At 38.2% G+C, this 20065-nt stretch overlaps 1 protein-coding gene across 1 annotated transcript in view; it reads left to right on the plus strand.

Moving 5' to 3' along the window:
• The window catches only part of LOC122563165 (6-phosphofructo-2-kinase/fructose-2,6-bisphosphatase 2-like), an 81855-nt gene that overhangs the window by 57980 nt on the left and 3810 nt on the right, over positions 1-20065 (plus strand). The window contains exons 12-13 of the mRNA XM_043716650.1: positions 2700-2762; positions 7828-7892. Coding sequence (XP_043572585.1) covers positions 2700-2762; positions 7828-7892 — 128 coding nt within the window. The remainder of the gene's footprint in view (positions 1-2699; positions 2763-7827; positions 7893-20065) is intronic.

Below are 20065 nucleotides of genomic sequence, written 5' to 3' on the forward strand. Positions count from 1 at the left end.
ATATGTAACAAATTTAACTGAATTTTTTTGAGGAAGTGATTAAGTGTGTAGATGAGGGCAATACCATTGATGTAGTCTATATGGGTTTCAGTAAAGCTTTGGACAAGATAGCGCATGGCAGACTAATTAAGAAGCTAAGAACCCAGGGGATCCAGGGCAATTTGACAAGTTGGATCCAAAATTGACTTAGTGGCAGAAAGCAGAGTATGATGGTTGAAGGTGTATTTTTTGACTGGAAGCCTGTGACCAGTGGTGTACCACAGGGTTTGGTGCTCAGTCTCTTGCTTTTGATAGTGTACATTGATGGTCTCAACATGAATGTAGGAAATGAGATCAGTAAATTTGCAGATGATATGAAAGTTGTTGTAATGAGCAAAGAAGAACAACTACAGGACAATATAGATGGGCTGATCAAATAGTTTGAACAAAAGCAAATGGAATTGAATCCTCAAACGTGTGAGGTGATGCATTTTAGATTAAATTACAGTGTGGAAACAGGCTCTTCGGCCCAACAAGTCCACACCGACCTGCCGAAGTGCAACCCACCCATACCCCTACATTTACCCCTTACCTAACACTACGGGCAATTTAGCATGGCCAATTCACCTGACCTGCACATCTTAGGACTGTGGGAGGAAACCGGAGCACCCGGAGGAAACCCACGCAGACACGGGGAGAATGTGCAAACTCCACACAGTCAATCGCCTGAGGCGGGAATTGAACCTGGGTCTCTGGCGCTGTGAGGCAGCAGTGCTAACCAGTGTGCTACTGTGCCGCCCACGGTGTTTCTTCTTATCTTGACTTCATGTTTTCTCCCTTCATCTAATCTCTTCCCACTTATCCTAAAGACCAGAAGACAGTGGAGCAGATGTGCTTGCTGTCATTCAATGAGATTGTGGCTGATCTAATAATCCTCAACTCTAATTTTCTGTCATCTCCCCATGACACTTGATTTCCCTAATGATTCGAAATCTTTCCTAAATTTACTTAACAGCCCAGCTTCAACAACTTTCTATGGTAATGAATTCCACAGATTCACTTGTGGCATCTTGTGGAAAAAAATAAACTCTTCATCCCTGTTTTAAATGGACAACTGTTTACTCCAAGATTATGCCCTCTGGTCCAAAACTCTGCCACAAAGGGAGGCAATCTATTCACATTGACCCTACCAAGCCTCTAAGAACCTTAATGTTTCAAGAAGTATTTTTAAATTATTCTACTGAACGCCAGTGAGAACAAAACCAACCTAGTCAACCTCTCGTCATAAGAAAATCCTTCCACCTTTGTGAATTTTCTCTGAATTGCCTCCAATGCCAGAATATTTATCCCTGGCCAAGGGGACCAAAACTATTTATAGTATATCAGCTGTGTTCTGACCAGTGTTTTATATTGTTTTAGCAAGGTCCCTAAATCTATACTCCATTACATTTTAAATAAAGACCAATATTCCATTTCTCTCTCCCGTTACCTGCTATATTCTAGCTTTTTGAGATTATTGCACTAGAACCCTCAAATCCCTCTCTATGTTACAACTTTCTGCAGTCTTTACCCATTTAAATAATATTCAGCATCTCTAGTTTTTTTCCTATCTCCAAACTGCAACTAATTTCTTTCAGCAAAAAGAGAGAGATTGAACCCTGACCACCTTCCTAAGTTTCACCATCTCCATAACCATATAGCTATTTGTTTAAGGTTAAAACTTTAGGGTTTACGGAAGTTTTTTTTTCAAAGCTGGTTTAGCTCAAATTCCCTCTGGACTGTCATTATTCCAAATTTTTTGCAGACCCCAGACTCCAGCTAACTAAGCCATCTGTTCTGTTACTATATCTCTTTTTTTTCTACTCAATAAATATTGGTGCATTATCTTTATGAGCTGCAGTCACTAAAATCTGACATTTTAATATTTCTTTCCTATTTATTAACCTCTTAAGTCAACATGACTCCCGCATCTTAAGAGCACTAGACATCAAAAATACAGTTGTATTTATCCTATTTTAAACTACTAAAACACATGAACCACGAACAAGATATTCATAGGTATTACCAATTTGCAACCTTGCTTTCTCTTATAAAGCAAGGAAATAAAATGTATATTTTGGATTGTGGAAACCAAGAAATTGCCAGTTTTTGAAACGTTTTGTACCATTATCTGACATCATATGATTCTAGGAGACTTTGTGTAGTATAAGTTAACATCCTTTTTCTTCATCTCTTGGAAACTGTTCTAAATCCAGTGAAGTTCATGAAATAAAAAGCAAGTGTAAGGCTCCACATGAAATGTTTAGTGAACTTAACTGAGTATTTATTGAGAAGCCTGAATGTTTCAGTATAAAGTGGAGTAAAGATTACAAGCTGATGTAGAATCCACAATCTTTCTGTTTAGGGAAAGAGAAAATATGGCACAGGTACTTTTCTGAGGTTGAAGTAACTTTGCATTGATAAAATATCATGCAAAGTTATACCAAGTCTATTTGTGAATGATCAGCATTGACAAATATCAAGAGTCATTCTCCAGCACTGATACCTGACATTTCTAAAGTAGTTTTTTTTAAAGCCACAAACAGATTTAGTACATAACTGAGTGATCTTCACTTTAATTCAGTGCCACCATGTGTAACAATGATGGAAAAGAGTTTGTTGTGAACAGGACCAGCTTTATTTCTTGTAATTTTAATTTTTTTTGTTTTTGTTTATTACAGATGAGTTGCCATACCTGAAGTGCCCTCTACATACTGTGTTAAAACTAACACCTGTTGCCTATGGTCAGTAATCAAATATTATATTATCATTCAAATCTGTCTTTAACAGTGAGCACAGGGAATGGTGGGTCAGATGCTGAATTTGTTAAACTTGAAGAGCCCCTACAGTGTGAAAACAGGCTCTTCGGCACAACGAACCCACATTGATCTTCCGAAGAGCATCCCACCTGATCCATCTCCCTACCCTATTCTTGTAACACTGCATTTCCCATGGCTAATGTACCTAAAGTACACATTCCTGAGCACTGTGGGCAATTTAGCATGGCCAATCCACCTAATTTGCACATCTTTGGACTGTGGGAGGAAACTGGACTATCTGGCGGAAATCCACGCAGTCACAGAGAGAATGCGCAAATTCCAACACAGACAGTCACCCAAGGGTGGAATCGAATCCAGGTCCTTGGCACTATGAAGCAACAGTGCTAACCACTAATCAACCGTGCCGCCCTGATTGTGGTTTTTGTCATCCTAGAATAACCATTCTTCAATTTATATGTCCAAAATACATCTAAATCTTGAGAAATGAAGACACATTTGAAACATAATGTTGCAAAATGCTGGTACCACTTTTCACACTACAGGAAGTTCAAACAAAAAAATTTCAAAAAGTAAATGATGTATGGACTATGCTAAGAAAAGTCATATACTGTCAAATCGTCTTGTCCAGGACTCAGAAAGATAGATTACAAGAATAAAAAATTAAAGGGGTAAACCATCTTTTATATTACATGAGAGGACAGAATGCTGATTGGGTGGCAGATGGACTCTGTTAGAGGACTTGCCATGGAGAATTTATCAGTTGACAGTTAACTGCCAAGCTCTATTTAAATCTTAAATCAGGTAAATTGACTGATTTATCGGGACGTTGCTCTAAGAAAATGAACCAATGAGTGGTTGCTATCTATTTAGTTGAGCTGAAATAGGTGCAGTGCATGTATATGGTCAATCTGTCTGCAACTTCTCAATATTTTTCAGCAATTCTCAAGTTTTGTATGACTAAATAACATCTGTAGAGTTTTTAAAGACAATTTATAGGGATATATCCCCATAGTCATGCTCTATTTCAACTTATTTACTGCTGCCTGTGGTTTTACTTTCAGACATGTATTACAGTAGCGATGTTATTAAACTATGGAAGCAGGACTTGGTTTATATATTCCAGAATTGGCCTAGTTATCTTGATTTCTATTTAGTTCTATTTTCTTTCTTTCTTGGGAAAGAAATTTGATTATAGTTTTGCACAGTACAGCTATGTATTTACAATTATGTTTAATAAGTGTCACGCAATGTGTCTAAATGAGACACAAAGAAATTTGAGGGCATAGGAATATCATGAGTAGAGATCTAATGTATTTACCAGAATTCACATTTCCGACTTCAATTCTGTTTTCATTTTGTTAAGTTATGTTTCTCTCCTTTTCTCCTTTGCTATCTCTGTCTCTCCAGTTATCTCTTTGAGTCATCCACTGAGGACTATTTTCTAGACTTTGCATGCCTCTCATACATAACACTGTTGCTCTAGTCCCACCGGTCCATAACATAAAATAAAAATACTTTTTCTAGTAACCAAGATGGGTAATTAAATATCTTTATCAGATTTTAAACAACATGATCTATCAATCAGTTTTCCTAATCAGTACAATTATGGGTTTATTATCAATTAAACCTTATTCTTTAAAGTTACAATACTTAATGAACATCTATGATAATATAAAAGCATAAATACTTATCCCTCTAAATATCTTTTAAAAAGCACATTCTTTTCAGGGAAGTAAATGCTTTGTTTGCAAGAGATTGGCTTTCTGACAAAAAAAAAGTCAGTTGTTCTTGAAGACAAAATGTGAAAGTGTGGAAGGTGTTGGAGTTTGTTTCTCTAATATTCTGACAGGTGTGGTGAAATGGCATGGATGCCCCTGAAGTTTTACAAACACAACTAAGAGAAAAAAACTTGATGTTTCTTCAACCACTTTTTCAAAGAACATCAGGTTTCATCCTGAACTCACCTAAAGGGTTTACTTTGCAGAAATTAGGGACAGCTGGGCAAGTTGTTCTAAGCAAACTTTCCTCCAACTCGTACTTAGCAGGCTTCTTTCCAACGGAGTCTAATGAATCAAGAACCTCTACAAACCGGTCGCTGTTCAAAATACCCATCAGGGGTCTACAGCAAAGCAAATAATTATCACCAGTAATGTGATTTCTATGAAACCTTGTTAATTGTGAATTGTCAATGACTTTTTAAAGAAACTAGTCCAAGTACCTCCATAAAACCTGTTAAAAATTCAGTTTCCACAATCCTTCAAAACTCAAGTTTAAGTAACACAAATCTGTAACTAACTATTAGAATGTGTACAAGAGTACAAAGGATGCAATTTCATTTATTTTTCGCCTTTTCTAGAATCTGTTCCTAACTTCCATTCAGTTTCTTTAAGATCAGAAACTTTTTAAACTGAAGAATCCTCATGCTCATCCCAAATCCTATCACAAATCATTGATTCTACAACATACTTTAAATTGGCAATAGGAGACCTATCATAGTCATAAAGTAATATTTATAGCTGCATTTACTGTCCCTGCAGCTGCAGAGGTGCAGCTATGTCACAAGCCACCTCAGGATCTGTAACATCATTGACAGCGATACTGCATATAGCTGCCTGCAACAAAAAATAATGTTTTGGATGCCTGCTGATCATTGCCTCACAGGCAACCCCCAATCATCCTGCTCGCTGTTTCATCACCTTGTTTGTCACACCAATCACCTTGCATTTGCTATCCCTCTTCTCGACCCTCTCACTATTCTGCCCCAAACCCTTGAGACCTCACTTCCTCACTGCTGCTTCACTACCCGAGCGGGTGACGAAAGAGTGAGCAACTAGAGGAAGTGACTGGTCAAAGCAGCACCAACAGACTTACAACAATGATATAAGTGGCACTGACTGTCTGTTCCAGTGTGGTGGTAGAAGATAGTGATATTTATATGAAAGGAAAAATGAGCAATGTGATTTTAATACTATTATCCTGGTATTCCAGGATGTTCCACTGCTCTCCCTCTTTACCACTTCTTCCACCTCAACAATCTTTTGAGAATGTTGCATTCCTCTAGCTTATTAAATATTATTCAACCCCAAGTTATTCACCCCACCTAGAGGCTTGGCCATATTTTCAGATGTCTAGGGCTTTAAGCTCTAATATTCCCTTTGCTAAAACTCTCCACTTCTCTTTTTTACCTAACATTCTTTGATTAGTTCTCCGTTTTTGTCTCTTTACCATTTTTAGCATATTTTATTACATTGAAAGTGTTGTGTAGCAAGTTGTTATTTATATTGGTAGACATGGGGACTTTTAATCCGCCAAGGATGCCCACACACAGTGTAGCCATATATACCATTTCCTGGGAAAGTTCAAAGAAAACCATGGGAAACCTTCATCAAATTTAAGGAGTACCTGAGGGAATTTCATCTCCAAGGCCCTGATACAATCGAGTAAAGTGGCAGGATATTGCAGTAAGTTGTAAATCTTCCAAGTCCCAAATAACCTTCAATCCGTCCTGGAAAGTGGAAATCTCCTTTCTGGTAAAGTTGTTTCTTCAGCAACTTTCTGAAGGACTGTCCCTGATCCTTATTTGTCAGTTGCTTTAATATTTTGTTGCAGAAAGTGAGAGCTCTGAAAGTAAATTCTTCCTACCACTGACTTATTGAAGATTTTATTTGCTCCTGGATTCCACAATCTGTTTCAAACAATCTATTGAGCTGAATATAATCCAATTTCATGTCACTTTTAAATTTTCCATTTTCTGAAAATTAATATATAACTACTTCACTTTGCATCCATTACAGTAATAAGACAAATTAAAACCATAGGATTGTGGATCTGGAAATTTGAACAAAAGTACAAAATGTTGGAGAAGCTCTGCAGATATTATCTCATGATCTCCATAATCTCATTGAATGATGGAACAGGCTGAAAGGGCTGAATGGCCTACTACTGATCCCATGTTTGTATCTCTGCCAACATCGTGACAGAAAAGAGTTAGTATTTCCAGTCCAGTGACCCTTTTGAACAGGGAAAATAGGTTGTAAAATATAAATATCTGGTTTTACAATTATAGCTATTGCTGACCAGCTAGCTTTTATAGCTTAGTTGATCAATCATATACAATGTGATAAGCATAAGACTAGATTCCTCACATATTAACATAGTAAAGAAAGTAACAAGTTACATGCAGCCTTCAAACCTAAAGTGATAAACATTTCTGTGAAATGTGCTATCAGCATGATAACATTGGAATTTGATGTCAATATGGAAAATGTTAAACATTTGCTAATCTGAAAGGGCAAACTGAAATCCCAAGCCAAACCCCTGGGCATAGGAGAAAGGTTGAGCCTTCCTATTGCCATTTAGACAGCTGAAGTTCCAGAAGTGGAATGAGTGGTTATACACCAGAGCGTTTGCATTTATACCATCAGGCAACCAGACTTCTCAATCATTGTCCAATCGATCAATGAAAATTGGCATTCTATTGAATCCCCCTGTACAATCTCAAGAAGTGTAGGTAATGTCAGAAATGATGAAGCTGTTAAAGACAAATAAAGTGGATGGAGATGATATCTGTGGTGATTCCACTTATTTGTAGACATATTTTGGCAATTCACATTCAGCATATTAAGGCTGCCAAATATATAAATAATATAAATGTATAAAAGTACCTCAAACTTTGTAATAGTTTTTTTTAGAAATTAATTTTATAAATACCAATTCATAAAATTCATAAAACAGAACTTCCAGATACATTTTTCTAGTACTTCCACATCAGAGAACAAAATAGAATAAAGCATCACGATATGTTCAAGTCAGGTTTTCACGATTTCCCTTCCTTCACCGTTGATCTGATAAACACTGAGTATTTCAAACAGTAAATCAGGATTAATAGAAGGAAAGTTTGATTTTATCTTTTCGTATTCAGATGCATTTGGGTTCGGCAATCAACATTTACAATTAAAAGAAATCTGAGTGTTCACACTGTGCTGCTTATAATTTCTATATTCATACTTAAGACTTTATTTTCTTTCAGGATGTAAAATGGAATCAGTTTACTTAAATGTAGAGGCAGTAAACACACACCGTGAACGGCCACTGGTAAAGATTCTTTGTTTTTGACTATCTTCACAGTATTGTGTGTTAAGGCTTAGATTACAATGTAACTGGTCTTTTCTGTCTAATTTTTCTTTTTCAAATAATTATTATTCTCTGTACATGCGCATTATTGGGAAAACTAGCACTTCCTGCCCATCCAATGTTGCTGTTGAATATAGCTATGCCTGGTAAAGATGCTTGTACAGTGAAGAAAAAGAAAACAGATAATTCATTGCACAGATGCAAGCCAAAACTAGTACCTTATCCCATCTTCCAACTCTTAACAGTGAGGTTATAAATTTGGATATGGAGTTTCAGTACTTTAATTCACTGATCAAAAGGGAATAACAACAGATAGTCAGTGCGTTGATGTTGGACTGTCCACTTTGCACCACAGCCTGCTGACTGAGCTGGTGAGATTCATAACATGAGAAAAAGGAGCAGGAGTAGGCTATCTGACCTCTCAAACCTGCTCCATCATTTAATAAGATCATGGCTAATTTTATCGTGGACTCAGTTCCACTTACCTGCCTACTCACCAGAACCCTTAATTTCTTTACTGCTCAAAAATGTAACTATCTTTGCCTTAAGAACATTCAACAAGGCAGCCTCAACTACATCACTGGACAACGAATTCCACAGATTCACAACGCTTTGGGTGAAGAATTCGCTGGCAAATGGGACTAGATTAGGTTATGATATCTGGTCAGCATGGATGATTTGGACTGTTCCCATGCTGTACATCTCTATGATTCTAATGTTCTGGAGATCTGGATTCGAATCCTGCCCATTACAGATGGTGAAATTTGAATTCAATGGTTTAAAAAATCTGGAATTGGAAATTTACTGATAACCATGAAACCATCGTCGATTGTCGGGGACAAACCCATATGGCTCACTAATGTCCTTCAAGGAAGGAAATCTGACATTCTCACCTCGTCTGGTCTTGTCACTCCAGACCCACAGTGATACTCAACTGCCTTCTAAAATGGCCAAGGTGATCAATTATACTGGTTGTTACGAAGTCTCAACAAAGAAATAAAACCAGATGAATCACCTGGCTTCGAGATAGGCACATTAATGACAAAAAAGAAAACAGTCCTTACTAACACCTGCATTATAGTGCCAAAATTGGGACTAGTCAAACAGCAGCCTGACATGGTCATACTTACAGAATCTTACCTTATAGACAAGGTCCCAGACACACAATTACTATCGTTGGATATCTGTCCCACCAACAGGACAAACCCAGTGGAAATGGTGGCACAGTGGTATACAGTTGAGAAGGAGTTGCACTGGGAGTCATCAACATTAACTCTGGAACCCATGAAGTCTGATGGTATTAGATTAAACATGGGAAAGGAAACCAGCTTATTGCTACATACCATCCTCCCTTGGCTGGTGAAACATGGGAACCCCACCACTTGCAAGTTCCCCTCCAAGTCAGTTACCATTCTGACTGGGAAGTGTATCACTGTTCCTTCAGTAATGCTGCATGAACATCCTGGAATTTCCTCCCTAGCAGCATTGTGGGTGTACCTACATCAAATGGACTGCAGTGGTTTAAGAAGGCAGCTCACTATTAGGGCTGCAATGAGGAGGAATCTTATAATTTGGACAGTGGTGGAACTTTGAAATTCTCTCCCTCTGAGCTGTTGAGATTTAGTAGTTATGTATATTCAAGACATAGATGAATGGCTTTCCTGACATTAAAAACATTATGGGTTATGGAAATAATGCAGGAAAAATGATGTTGAAGCAGAAAATCTGTCATGATCAAATTGTGAATGATACAGCAGGCAAAAGTGCTAAATGGCCTATTCTTGCTTCTAATTCTCATAAGTAAATTTACTTGAGAAAATATTTGAGAAGGCTTGAATGGAGCTTAAACAATCACGTATACTGCTCGGCTGGAATAGCCTGTTTCTGTACAGTATATGCGCTGTTGTTCCCTCCTTCACTCTGAATTCCCACCCACAAAATTCATGACTTCAGCATTCTGTTAATATTTCTATTATAACCACTCTTTGCTACCACTGTGGAAAATATTGGTGCTTGGCCATTTAGATCTAAGTTACCTTTTAATGAGTCTTAATTACTATTCTATTGAATAATTTCACTAGGTTTGAAAATTAATTTTTTTTTACAATTATCAAGTCCCATTCATAGAGTCGTAGAGATGTACAGCATGGAAACAGATAAACTCACTCATGCTGACCAGAAATCTAAAATTAACCTAGTCCCATTTGTCAGCACTTGGTCCATATCCCTCTAAACCCTTCCTATTCCTATACTCATCTAAGATGCCTTTTAAATATTGTAATTGTATCAGCCTCCACCACTTCCTCTGGCAGCTCATTCCATACACACACCACTCTGTGAAAAAGCTGTCCCTTAGATAATTTTTAAATCTTTTCCCTCTCACTCTCTAGTTTTACCCTGGATAAAAACTTTGGCTAATCATCCTATCCATGTCCCTCATGATTTTATAAACCTCTAAATGGTCACCCCTCGGCCTTTGAAGATGCAGGGGCAATAGCCCCAGCCTATTCAGCCTCTCCCTATAGCTCAAACCCTCCAAACCTGGCAACACCTTTGTAAATCTTTTCTGAACCTTTTCAAGTTTCATAACATCCTTCCTATAGCAGGGAGATTGGAATTGAAAGTGATATTTGAAAAGTGGCGTAACATGACCTCCCAACTCCTTTACTTAATACACTGTCCAATGAAGGCAGCATACTAAATGCCTTCTTCACTATCCTATCTACCTGCACTTCCACTTTAAAGGAGCTATGAACATGCACTCCATGGTCTCTTTTTGTTCAGCAACACTCCCCAGGACTTCCCATAAGTGTATAAGTCTTGTCCTTATTTGCCTTTCCAAAATGCAGCACCCCATATTTATCTAAGTTAAACTTCCTCAATCCTTTGGTCCATCTGATCAAGACCCCATTGTACTCTTGAGGTAATCTTCTTCACTGTCCTCTACATCTCCAATTTTGGTGTCATCTGCAAACTTATTAACCATATGTCCTATGTTCGCATCCAAATCATTTATATAAACCACTACTCACAGGCCTTCAGTCTGAAAAGAAGCCCTCTAACGCCACCCTCTGTCTTCTATCTTCATGCCAGTTCTGTATCCAAATGGCTAGTTTTCCCTGTATTCCATGTAATCTAACATTGCTAGCCAGTCAAATGCCTTAAGTCCATATAGGTCATATTCACTGCTCTGCCCTCATCAATCCTCATTGTTACTTCAAAAAACTCCATCAAGTTAGTGAGACATGATTTCCCACACACAAAACTATATTGACCATCCCTAATCAGTACTTGCTTTTCCACTGTCGATATCTTCCATATCTTTCTCCGCAGTAAACACTGATGCAAAATACTCATGTAATATCTCCCGCAGTTCCACACGTAAGCTGCCTTGCTGATCTTTAAGGGGCACCCTATTCTCTCCCTAGTTGTCCTTTTGTCCTTTATGTATTAATAAAATCCCTTTGGATTCTCTTTAACCCTATTTGCCAAGGCTATCTCATGTTTCCCTCCTACTTTCCTCTTAAGTACACTCCCACTGCCTTTATACTCATCTAAAGATTCACTTGATCTCTGCTGTTTATACTTGACATATGCTTTCTTCTTTTTCTTAACAAAAACCTCAATTTCTCTAGTCATCCAGCATTCCCTATCCCTACTAGCCTTGCCCTTCCTCCTAACATGAGTATACTGTCCCTGGATTCTGGTTAACTTATTTTTGAAGACTTCCCATTTTCTAGCTGTGTCTTTCATCCACCCCCAATCAGCTTTTGAAAGATCTTGCCTAATACCCCCAATTTCATGTTTTAGATCTGGTCTATCTTTCTCCATCATTATTTTAAACCAACAGAATAATGGTTGCTGGCCCCAAAGTGCTCCCCCACTCTCATCTCAGTCACCTGCCCTGTTTATTTCCCAAGAGTAGATCAAGTTTTGCACCTCTAGTCAGTACATCTACATACTGAATCAGAAAATTTTCTTGTACACACTTAACAAATTCCTCTCCATCCACACCTTTAAGACTATGGCAGTCTATGTTTGGAAAGTTAAAATCCCCTACCTATACCACCCTACTATTCTTACAGATAACTGGGATTTCCTTACAAATTTGTTTCTCAATTTTCTGCTGAATATTGGAGGGGTTTATAGTGTAATCCCAGTAAGTGATCTCCCTTTCTTATTTTACAGATCCACCCAAATATCCTCCCTGGGCGTATTCCCAGGAATATTCCCTAAGTACAGCCGTAATATTATGCCTGATCAAAAACACAAACCCCGCCCTAATCCTACTTATAAGGTCTATACTCTGGAGCATTAAGCTGCCAGTTCTGTCTATCCCTGAACCACTTCTCTGTAATCACTATTATATTCCAGTCCCATGTTCTCAACCATGCCCTGAGTTCATCTGCCTCAGCTTTTTGGTCTCGCATTGAAATAAATGCAGCTTATTAGTCCTATCTCATTCTCTGCTTTGTTCCTGCATGCCCTGATTCTGTGATTTGCTCCTTTTCCCAACTGTAGCTGATCTCTTTCCTCACTATCTCCCTGGGATTCCCCCCCACCACCCCCTTTTTACTAGCATAAAGCCTCTCAAGCAGCCTTAGCAAATTTTTCTGCCAATATATTCGTCCCCTTCCAATTCAGCTATAATCCATCTTTCTTATACAGGTCACTTCTACCCTAGAAGAGATCCCAATGATCCAAAAATGTGAATCCTTCACCTCTGCAGCAGCTCCTCAGCCGTGCATTCATCTGCTCCATCCTCCTACTCCTATCCTCACTAGTTTGTGGTAATATCCAGATATTAATATCCTTTAGGACCTCCTTTTAAATTCCTGTATAACTTCCCATATTCTTTCATCAGAATCTCATCCTTTCCTCTTTCTATGTCATTAGTTCCTATGTGTACAACAACTTCTACTGGTCCCTCTCCTCTATGAGAATATTCTGCACCTTCTCCAAGATATCCTTGATCCTGATACCAGGGAGGCAACACACCATTCTGATTTTTCGCTGTTGGCCACAGAAATGTTTGTCTGTGCCTCAGTCTAAAGAATCCCCTATCACAATCAATCGCTTGGAACCTGATGCAGTCTCTGTACCAAAACCTTGGCTGTCAGTGCTCCATTTCCTTGAGATTCCATCATCCCCCATATTTTCCAAAACAACGTACTTGTTTGAGTTGAGAATAGTCATAGGAGACTCCTGCATCACTCCCTCTCCTACCTTTCTTCATAGTAACCCATCTACCCAACTGTATGTGGTTTTTCTCCCTTCTCATAGCTGCCATCCATGACACACCCTTACTCCTGTAAATTCTTAATTGCTTGGCTGCTGCTCCAAACAATCTATGCAATCCAATAGGATTCTCAACTAAACACACTTCCTGTAGATGTAATCATCAGTGACATGGAAACTCTTTCTCATCACCCACATTCGACAGTAAGAACACATCACTCTACTAAAGGCCATTTTTGCACCTTTAGTATCTACAGATCCAGAAAATAGCACAGTCTTACTGTTCTAAAAAACACTGCTGCAAGCTAACTTAGTACTTACGTTTTATATTTTTAAAGTTTAATCAAGAGACAGATCTCAATAAAACATATAATCAAAAAAGAACCCACTCTACTCACTATATAGCTTTACAAAATAAACAGTGAGGCTACACTTTAAAAAAACCACTTAGCTCCCCTGCGGTGAGCTCTCCCACACATGCTTCTCCAAGGTCAGCTGTGAATTTCACTGTTTGTTAATTTTTCTTAGAGGAACTCCAATGTCCAGAGATGCCTGAAATCAAACAGCAGTGGCTGTGCCAATTCAGTGTTGGATCACATGACAATGTAGATTTATTTCTCCGTTTGAATCACTTCCCATATGGTCATTGTCACCACATTTGCCTGTCTTACTCTTTTTTTTTTAAAGTGCTTTGATCTTTTAGTATTTTAATATTTGGAGATTTGGGAGAACATTTTAAAATTTTTACTTTCTTGCTCCTCTCTCCCTCTCTTTATTCCCTTTGATTTACTTGCTGTGACTGACTTCATATCAAATTAAATCCATAGTCCAACTAATCCTTCCAATACAAAACCTGTACAACTCTTTAATGTTTCTTCAGTCTGACCAGTTAAAGAGGTACAAAGTTGCTTGTACTGTTCACTGGCCCCAAATGCTATAAAAGCTCTTGGATTATTGGTTAATGACGATTTCAGATTCCCGTGAAGTTCTTTGTATGAGTGTAACCAACTGCTGTTGCCATTTATTTGTCACTGACCACATTTCTTGCCCGAAGTTCCTATTTACATACAATTAATTACCTTATTCGTACCAAGCTTTGGACTCATAACTAGAAAAACAGCTCTCTTTTTTTGTCGATTTTTGCATTTAATCTTCCCTAATAAGCAAGGATTTATTTGTAGTTAACTATGTTACAGACTGGTGAACAAGAAGTAACCTTAACCATGCCCGTTTTGGCAGCATTTTAAAAACTAGAAAATTATTGTGCTTTGATTCTTTTAGATGGGCCAGGTGTTGTAAGTATTGTGTCACAGGAAAGTTGTGATAGTGATAATGTCATGATGCTAGCAATCCAGAGTTCCAGACTACTGCTCTGGAGACATAGGTTTGAAAGCTACCATGGCAGGTTTGAAAGCTACCTATGGCAATAAAAGTCTAGAATTGACGCTAATCTAATGACTGTCAATTGTCATATGTCTGCATCTGGTTCACTAATGCTCTTTAGGCAAGGAAATCTACCATCCTTACCTAGTGTGGCTTACACGTTATCCCAGACCGACAGAATGTAGTTGATTCTTAACTGCCTTCTGTGATGGCTTAGCAAGCCATTTGGTTTGAGGCCAATAAGGAATGGGCAATAAATGCTGACCCAGCCAGCAACAACCACAATCCATGAAAGAATAAAAAAAACTATAAAATTACGTTGGTTTGCATTTGTCATTTTTTATGTCTTCATATAAGAAAACTATATATATATATATATATATATATATATATATATTGCATTAAACTATCATAATTGCAACAGAAAATGTTGGCTGCCTGAAACAGTTGATACGTGGAAGCCAGATTTTGTCATCCCCAATGGTTGAGCCGTTAAAGTGCATTTTATGAATAAGACACCCTATTTATATTAGCTGTTTTTGCTATTCCTCATTCTGGGGAATGGGAGGCAGTGAGAACATTTATTGTTTCAAGTAGAGTGAGAATAATCCTTTTAAATTATTAAAAATTATTTAAAATCAATTTGATTACTGGGAGAAGAGTAATTTTATAATAGCTGAAGGGCAATTAAGATGAGCAATAAATGCTGGCCAGCCATTGATACCCACATCTACAAATATCTTTGAAAAGAAAATTAAATAAAAAATACAATTTGGAAAATGCTGAGTTCTGTGGAAGGATCACTGGACCCAAAACATGAACTCTGATTGCTCTCCACAGATGCTGAAAAATATGTTGCTGGAAAAGCGCAGCAGGTCAGGCAGCATCCAAGGAGCAGGAGAATCGACGTTTCGGGATAAGCCCTTCTTCAGGAATGCTCTTTTCTAGCAACACATTTTTCAGCTCTGATCTCCAGCATCTGCAGTCCTCACTTTCTCCACAGATGCTGCCAAATCTGCTTAGCTTTTCCAGCTATTTGTTTTTGTTTCTGATTTCCAGCATCTACAGTTCTTTTGTTTTTTATTTAGAATTAGAAAAATGTTTGTCAAGATGAGCATGTTCTGATTCAGTGACCTTATGTACTTTTTGAATTAATTCCCAGATCTGATTAGTTTGCCCTGCTCACATTATCACTAATACCAGCTGATTAGCTTGTACCAATCTGCAAGCTAGAAGGAACTTCACAAAAGCAAAAAAGTATGTAAATACGTAGAAGTATAGATATCGAGAAATAAATATTTTCCAAACATTTCAAATGTTTAGGTAATACTGGTATTTGTGAATGTTGATCAGGGCTTATATATTTTTCATGAGTGTTGTCACTTTTTGTTTATACTGGTTATTAACCATTTGGAGCTGATAGTAGTTTCAATCCTCAGGGCAGACAATTGAATTAATTTTTTCCATGATTTTTATTCAGCACTATGTAACTTCCCCATATAACAATGCTTTGTCACTTAAATTTACCCAGTCAAACGTCTTAGGACTCATTGTATAGGCAATATCTAAATTCTCTGATGGGCTGCAGTTTTGAACTAAACTATTAGAAGCAAGTTTTAACTAGATAAATATTTAAGTGTTCTCATTTTCTTATTACAATTTTCCAAGGTCAGTTCATTAATAGAATTCCAGATCCTGATTTGGACAATTGCAATTTGGATATAAAAATTTAACAGCCAATTAAAATTTAGAAAATCATGGAAAGACGATTGAACCTATGAAAATTTTCCAAACAGAAGTTTGTTGAGACAATGTGCAGAGTAAGGGGGGGACAAAATGCTCAAGATGCAAGCATACGTTTTCAAGCAAGTGATGGTGCAGTACAACTCCCAAGCTGTTTGATAATTAGAGCACTTGACCCTTTGGTCATATCCTACTCCTATGGGTCACGTTATAATATGAATGAACATAGAGGTAGGTTGTGTTCATCCTCTATAACAGATCCTATCATCAAATAGTACAGCCTATTGACTCGGACACTGTTTCCCTAAGATAGTCACTAGCGAGATGTAACATGTAAGAAATGAAATGGTCATTGGCACCCTGGAGTTTGTGGTCAAACCAACTGTCTCAGCTTTGCATATTTCTGGCAAACATATTTGCAGATATCTATACTCATATCTGTTCACAGAATGGGATGGCACACATACCTCTCATGCAGTCATGTTCTTTTTTTTCAAATAGGTGTGGTAAGTTGAGAAATCCATTAGGTCAATTAAGGAACCCATTTACAATCGGAAAAATAACAAAAAAGGTTGAGATATTAAAGTGCAGTATCTTGAGCATTACTGTGTGCTTTCCACCACTATTTATATATTTTACCATTGCTCTGATAGCTATGGTTATGAATTAGAATACATGAGAAAGATAAAATGACATGCAGAACATGCCACCACCAAATTTAACATTCAAAAAAAAGTTCTGATCAATTTGAGACATGCACTGATTGACATTTACTGATTTACATGAACTGATTGAAAAGTTGCATCACCAACTAGGCTGCATCATGTGCAATTTCCACACATAGTAAATGTTAATTAGTGCATGTCACAAATTGATCAGAACTTCTTTGAATGTTAAATTTGGTGGTGACGTGTTCTACATGACATTTTATCTTTCTCATGTATTCTAATTCATAATTACAGCTATCAGATTAATTGTAAAATATAAACAATAACAAGTCCACCTGTGGATTGTCCCCACTGGAATGCCACTTGTCATACCTTACTAATCGGAGCATATTTTCTAACCCTACCCACCAAACAATTGCCAACCTACATTACAAGATCACATACAGTTCCAGGAACTCCCATTTTCATTAATAATTATCACATAGAAATGGGAAGGGCAAGGCCATCAAGAGTGAAATTTTAAAATGAAGTGATTAGGTCAGAGTTCAGGCAGGGACAGGTAAAGGGATCGTGCAAGTTAGTGCTATAGGCATTTGAGTTTTGACATGTACAATTCTAAGAGAGCATTAGAATTCTTGTCCAGAGTGAGCAGCTGATGAGTTGAGGTAGGCAATAAGAAGAATGTAGAAATAGGTAGTCTTCTTGAACCACTGCAAAACATATGGTTTAGGTACACCCACAGTGCTATTTGTTCAGGAGTTTTTTTTTTACAGTGAAGGAACTGGGATATTGTCAAGATGGTGTGAGACTTTGCGAGGAACTTGCATGTGGAGTTTGCAAGATCTTGCTTTCCTTGACCTTCAGTTTGGGATGGATTGTGGGCAGCATTCCATCTCATTTTCAAGGGCCTCCGTGGCCGCATTAGAGCGGCTGTGTGTGCACACAGATGCACAGCTTAGGGGGAATATTGAGTGTGGATTTGAATGGTGCTGTTGAAAATGGCTTGGCAAGTTGCAATAATGCATCTCATAGATGGTATACGCTGTAGCCGAAGTGTGGTGGTGATGATGAAACTAATGATCAAGACATTGGATAAGGCATCAGGCTGCTCGTCCTGAAGTCCATGTGGCTCACCATAATTCCCAGAATTTTACCTTTTGTAGCCATGGCAGTTATGCGGCTACTCCAGTTAAATTTCTGATCAGTGATGACTCTGCTTCAGGATGTTGATCCCAAGCAGCTTCAGTGATGTTAATGCTTCTGTATGTCAATCAGACTTTGGTCAGAGCTTCTTTTGTTGATAATTGCTTGGCAGTAATGTGGAGCAATCCTGAATGTAATCCATGTTTTGTAACATTGGATAAACACCTAAATGCAGTACTGTCATAGACTAATCGTGGACAATTGAATTGCTCCTGTAACTGAGAAAACAATGCCCTTGAATGCCCATCTCGCAGGTAGTTCAAAGTTTGTGGAACAAATTCTTAGGTCAAACCATTGAACTCAACTAACCATCCTGACTGGAGTGTTGCCAACATTTTCTGTTTTTGTGTCAAATGTTTTGTTATCATGACTTTCGCTTATAGGGCATGTTTGACAGGTGTATTTGTGCCTCGAAATAGCTGATGATCTTATCTAGTTATTAGAGATGCAGTGTCTGCTTATCTCAAAGAAATGTGAAGCAAATCTTCAATGGTAAATACAGCCGTCAATTTGAAACTGTCAAGAATATCTGACATAAACATTCCAGTTCGTCATACTAAAAATAATGACATGATTCAAGATTTAATTTGTGTCCACAAGGTATTGTTATTTGTTTTATATTTCAAGGATGATTGCAATGTTCATTGTCACTATCACTGTGTTGATTACTCTTCTTTTACTGTTTATTCTTCGCTAAATTTATCAAGTGGCACAACCTGAACTGTGATAGAATATGTATCCGTTCTATCACTAAAGCTGTATTTTAGTAAGCCAAAGGAAATTTATCATTGTTCTTTGGTAGATTGTGATTAAGACTTTTGACTTGCTGTTTTCATCTGGATATCAACCATTCGAAATTTTCCCCCTTTTGTAAGAATTGTACAGTAAAGCTTGGGTGACTGTGTGCTGTAAATAGATTAGATTAGATTAGATTAGATTATTTACAGTGTGGAAACAGGCCCTTCGGCCCAACAAGTCCACACCGACCCGCCGAAGCGCAACCCACCCATACCCCTACATGTACCCCTTTTTACCTAACACTACGGGCAATTTAGCATGGCCAATTCACCTGACCTGTACATCATGGACTGTGGGAGGAAACTGGAGCACCCAGAGGAAACCCACGCAGACACGGGGAGAATGTGCAAACTCCACACAGTCAGTCGCCTGATTCGGGATTTGAACCCGGGTCTCTGGCGCAGAGAGGCAGCAGTGCTAACCACTGTGCCACCGTGCTGCCCAAAAGTAGGATGCCAAGAGGCTGCAGGGTGACTTGGATGAGTGGGCAAATGCAATATAATGTGGATAAATGTGAGGTTATCTACTTTGGTCGCAAAAACAGGAAGGCAGCTTATTATCTGAATGGTGGCAGTTTAGGAAAAGAAAAGGCGCAACAAAACCTGGCTGTCATGATGGAACAGTCACTGAAGGTTGGCATGCAATTGCAGTAGGTGGTTTGGGAAGCTAATGGCATGTTGACCTTCATAGCGAGATGATGAGAGTATCGAAGTAAGGATATCTTACTACAGTTATACAGGGTTTTGGTGAGGCTGCACCTTGAGTTTTGTATGCAGTTTTTGCCCCCTAGTCTGAGGAAGAACGTTCTTGCTGTTAAGGGAGTCCAGCGAAGATTCACCAGACTGATTCCCAGGCTGGCAGGATTGACCTAAGAGGAAAGACTGGATTGACTGGACTTGTTCTCACTGGAATTTAGAAAAATGAGTGAGGGATTTGATAGAAACATGTAAACTCCTAATAGGACAGGGCAGGCTAGATGCAGGAAGAATGGTCCTAATGTTAGGGAAGTCCAGAACTAGGGGTCACAGTCTAAGAATAAGGGGCAAGTCATTCAGGACTGAAATGAGGAGAAATTTCTTCACTCAGAGTTGTGAGCCTGTG

This window comes from Chiloscyllium plagiosum, chromosome 26 (assembly GCF_004010195.1).
Source record: "Chiloscyllium plagiosum isolate BGI_BamShark_2017 chromosome 26, ASM401019v2, whole genome shotgun sequence".
In the NCBI taxonomy this organism is placed as follows: domain Eukaryota; kingdom Metazoa; phylum Chordata; class Chondrichthyes; order Orectolobiformes; family Hemiscylliidae; genus Chiloscyllium; species Chiloscyllium plagiosum.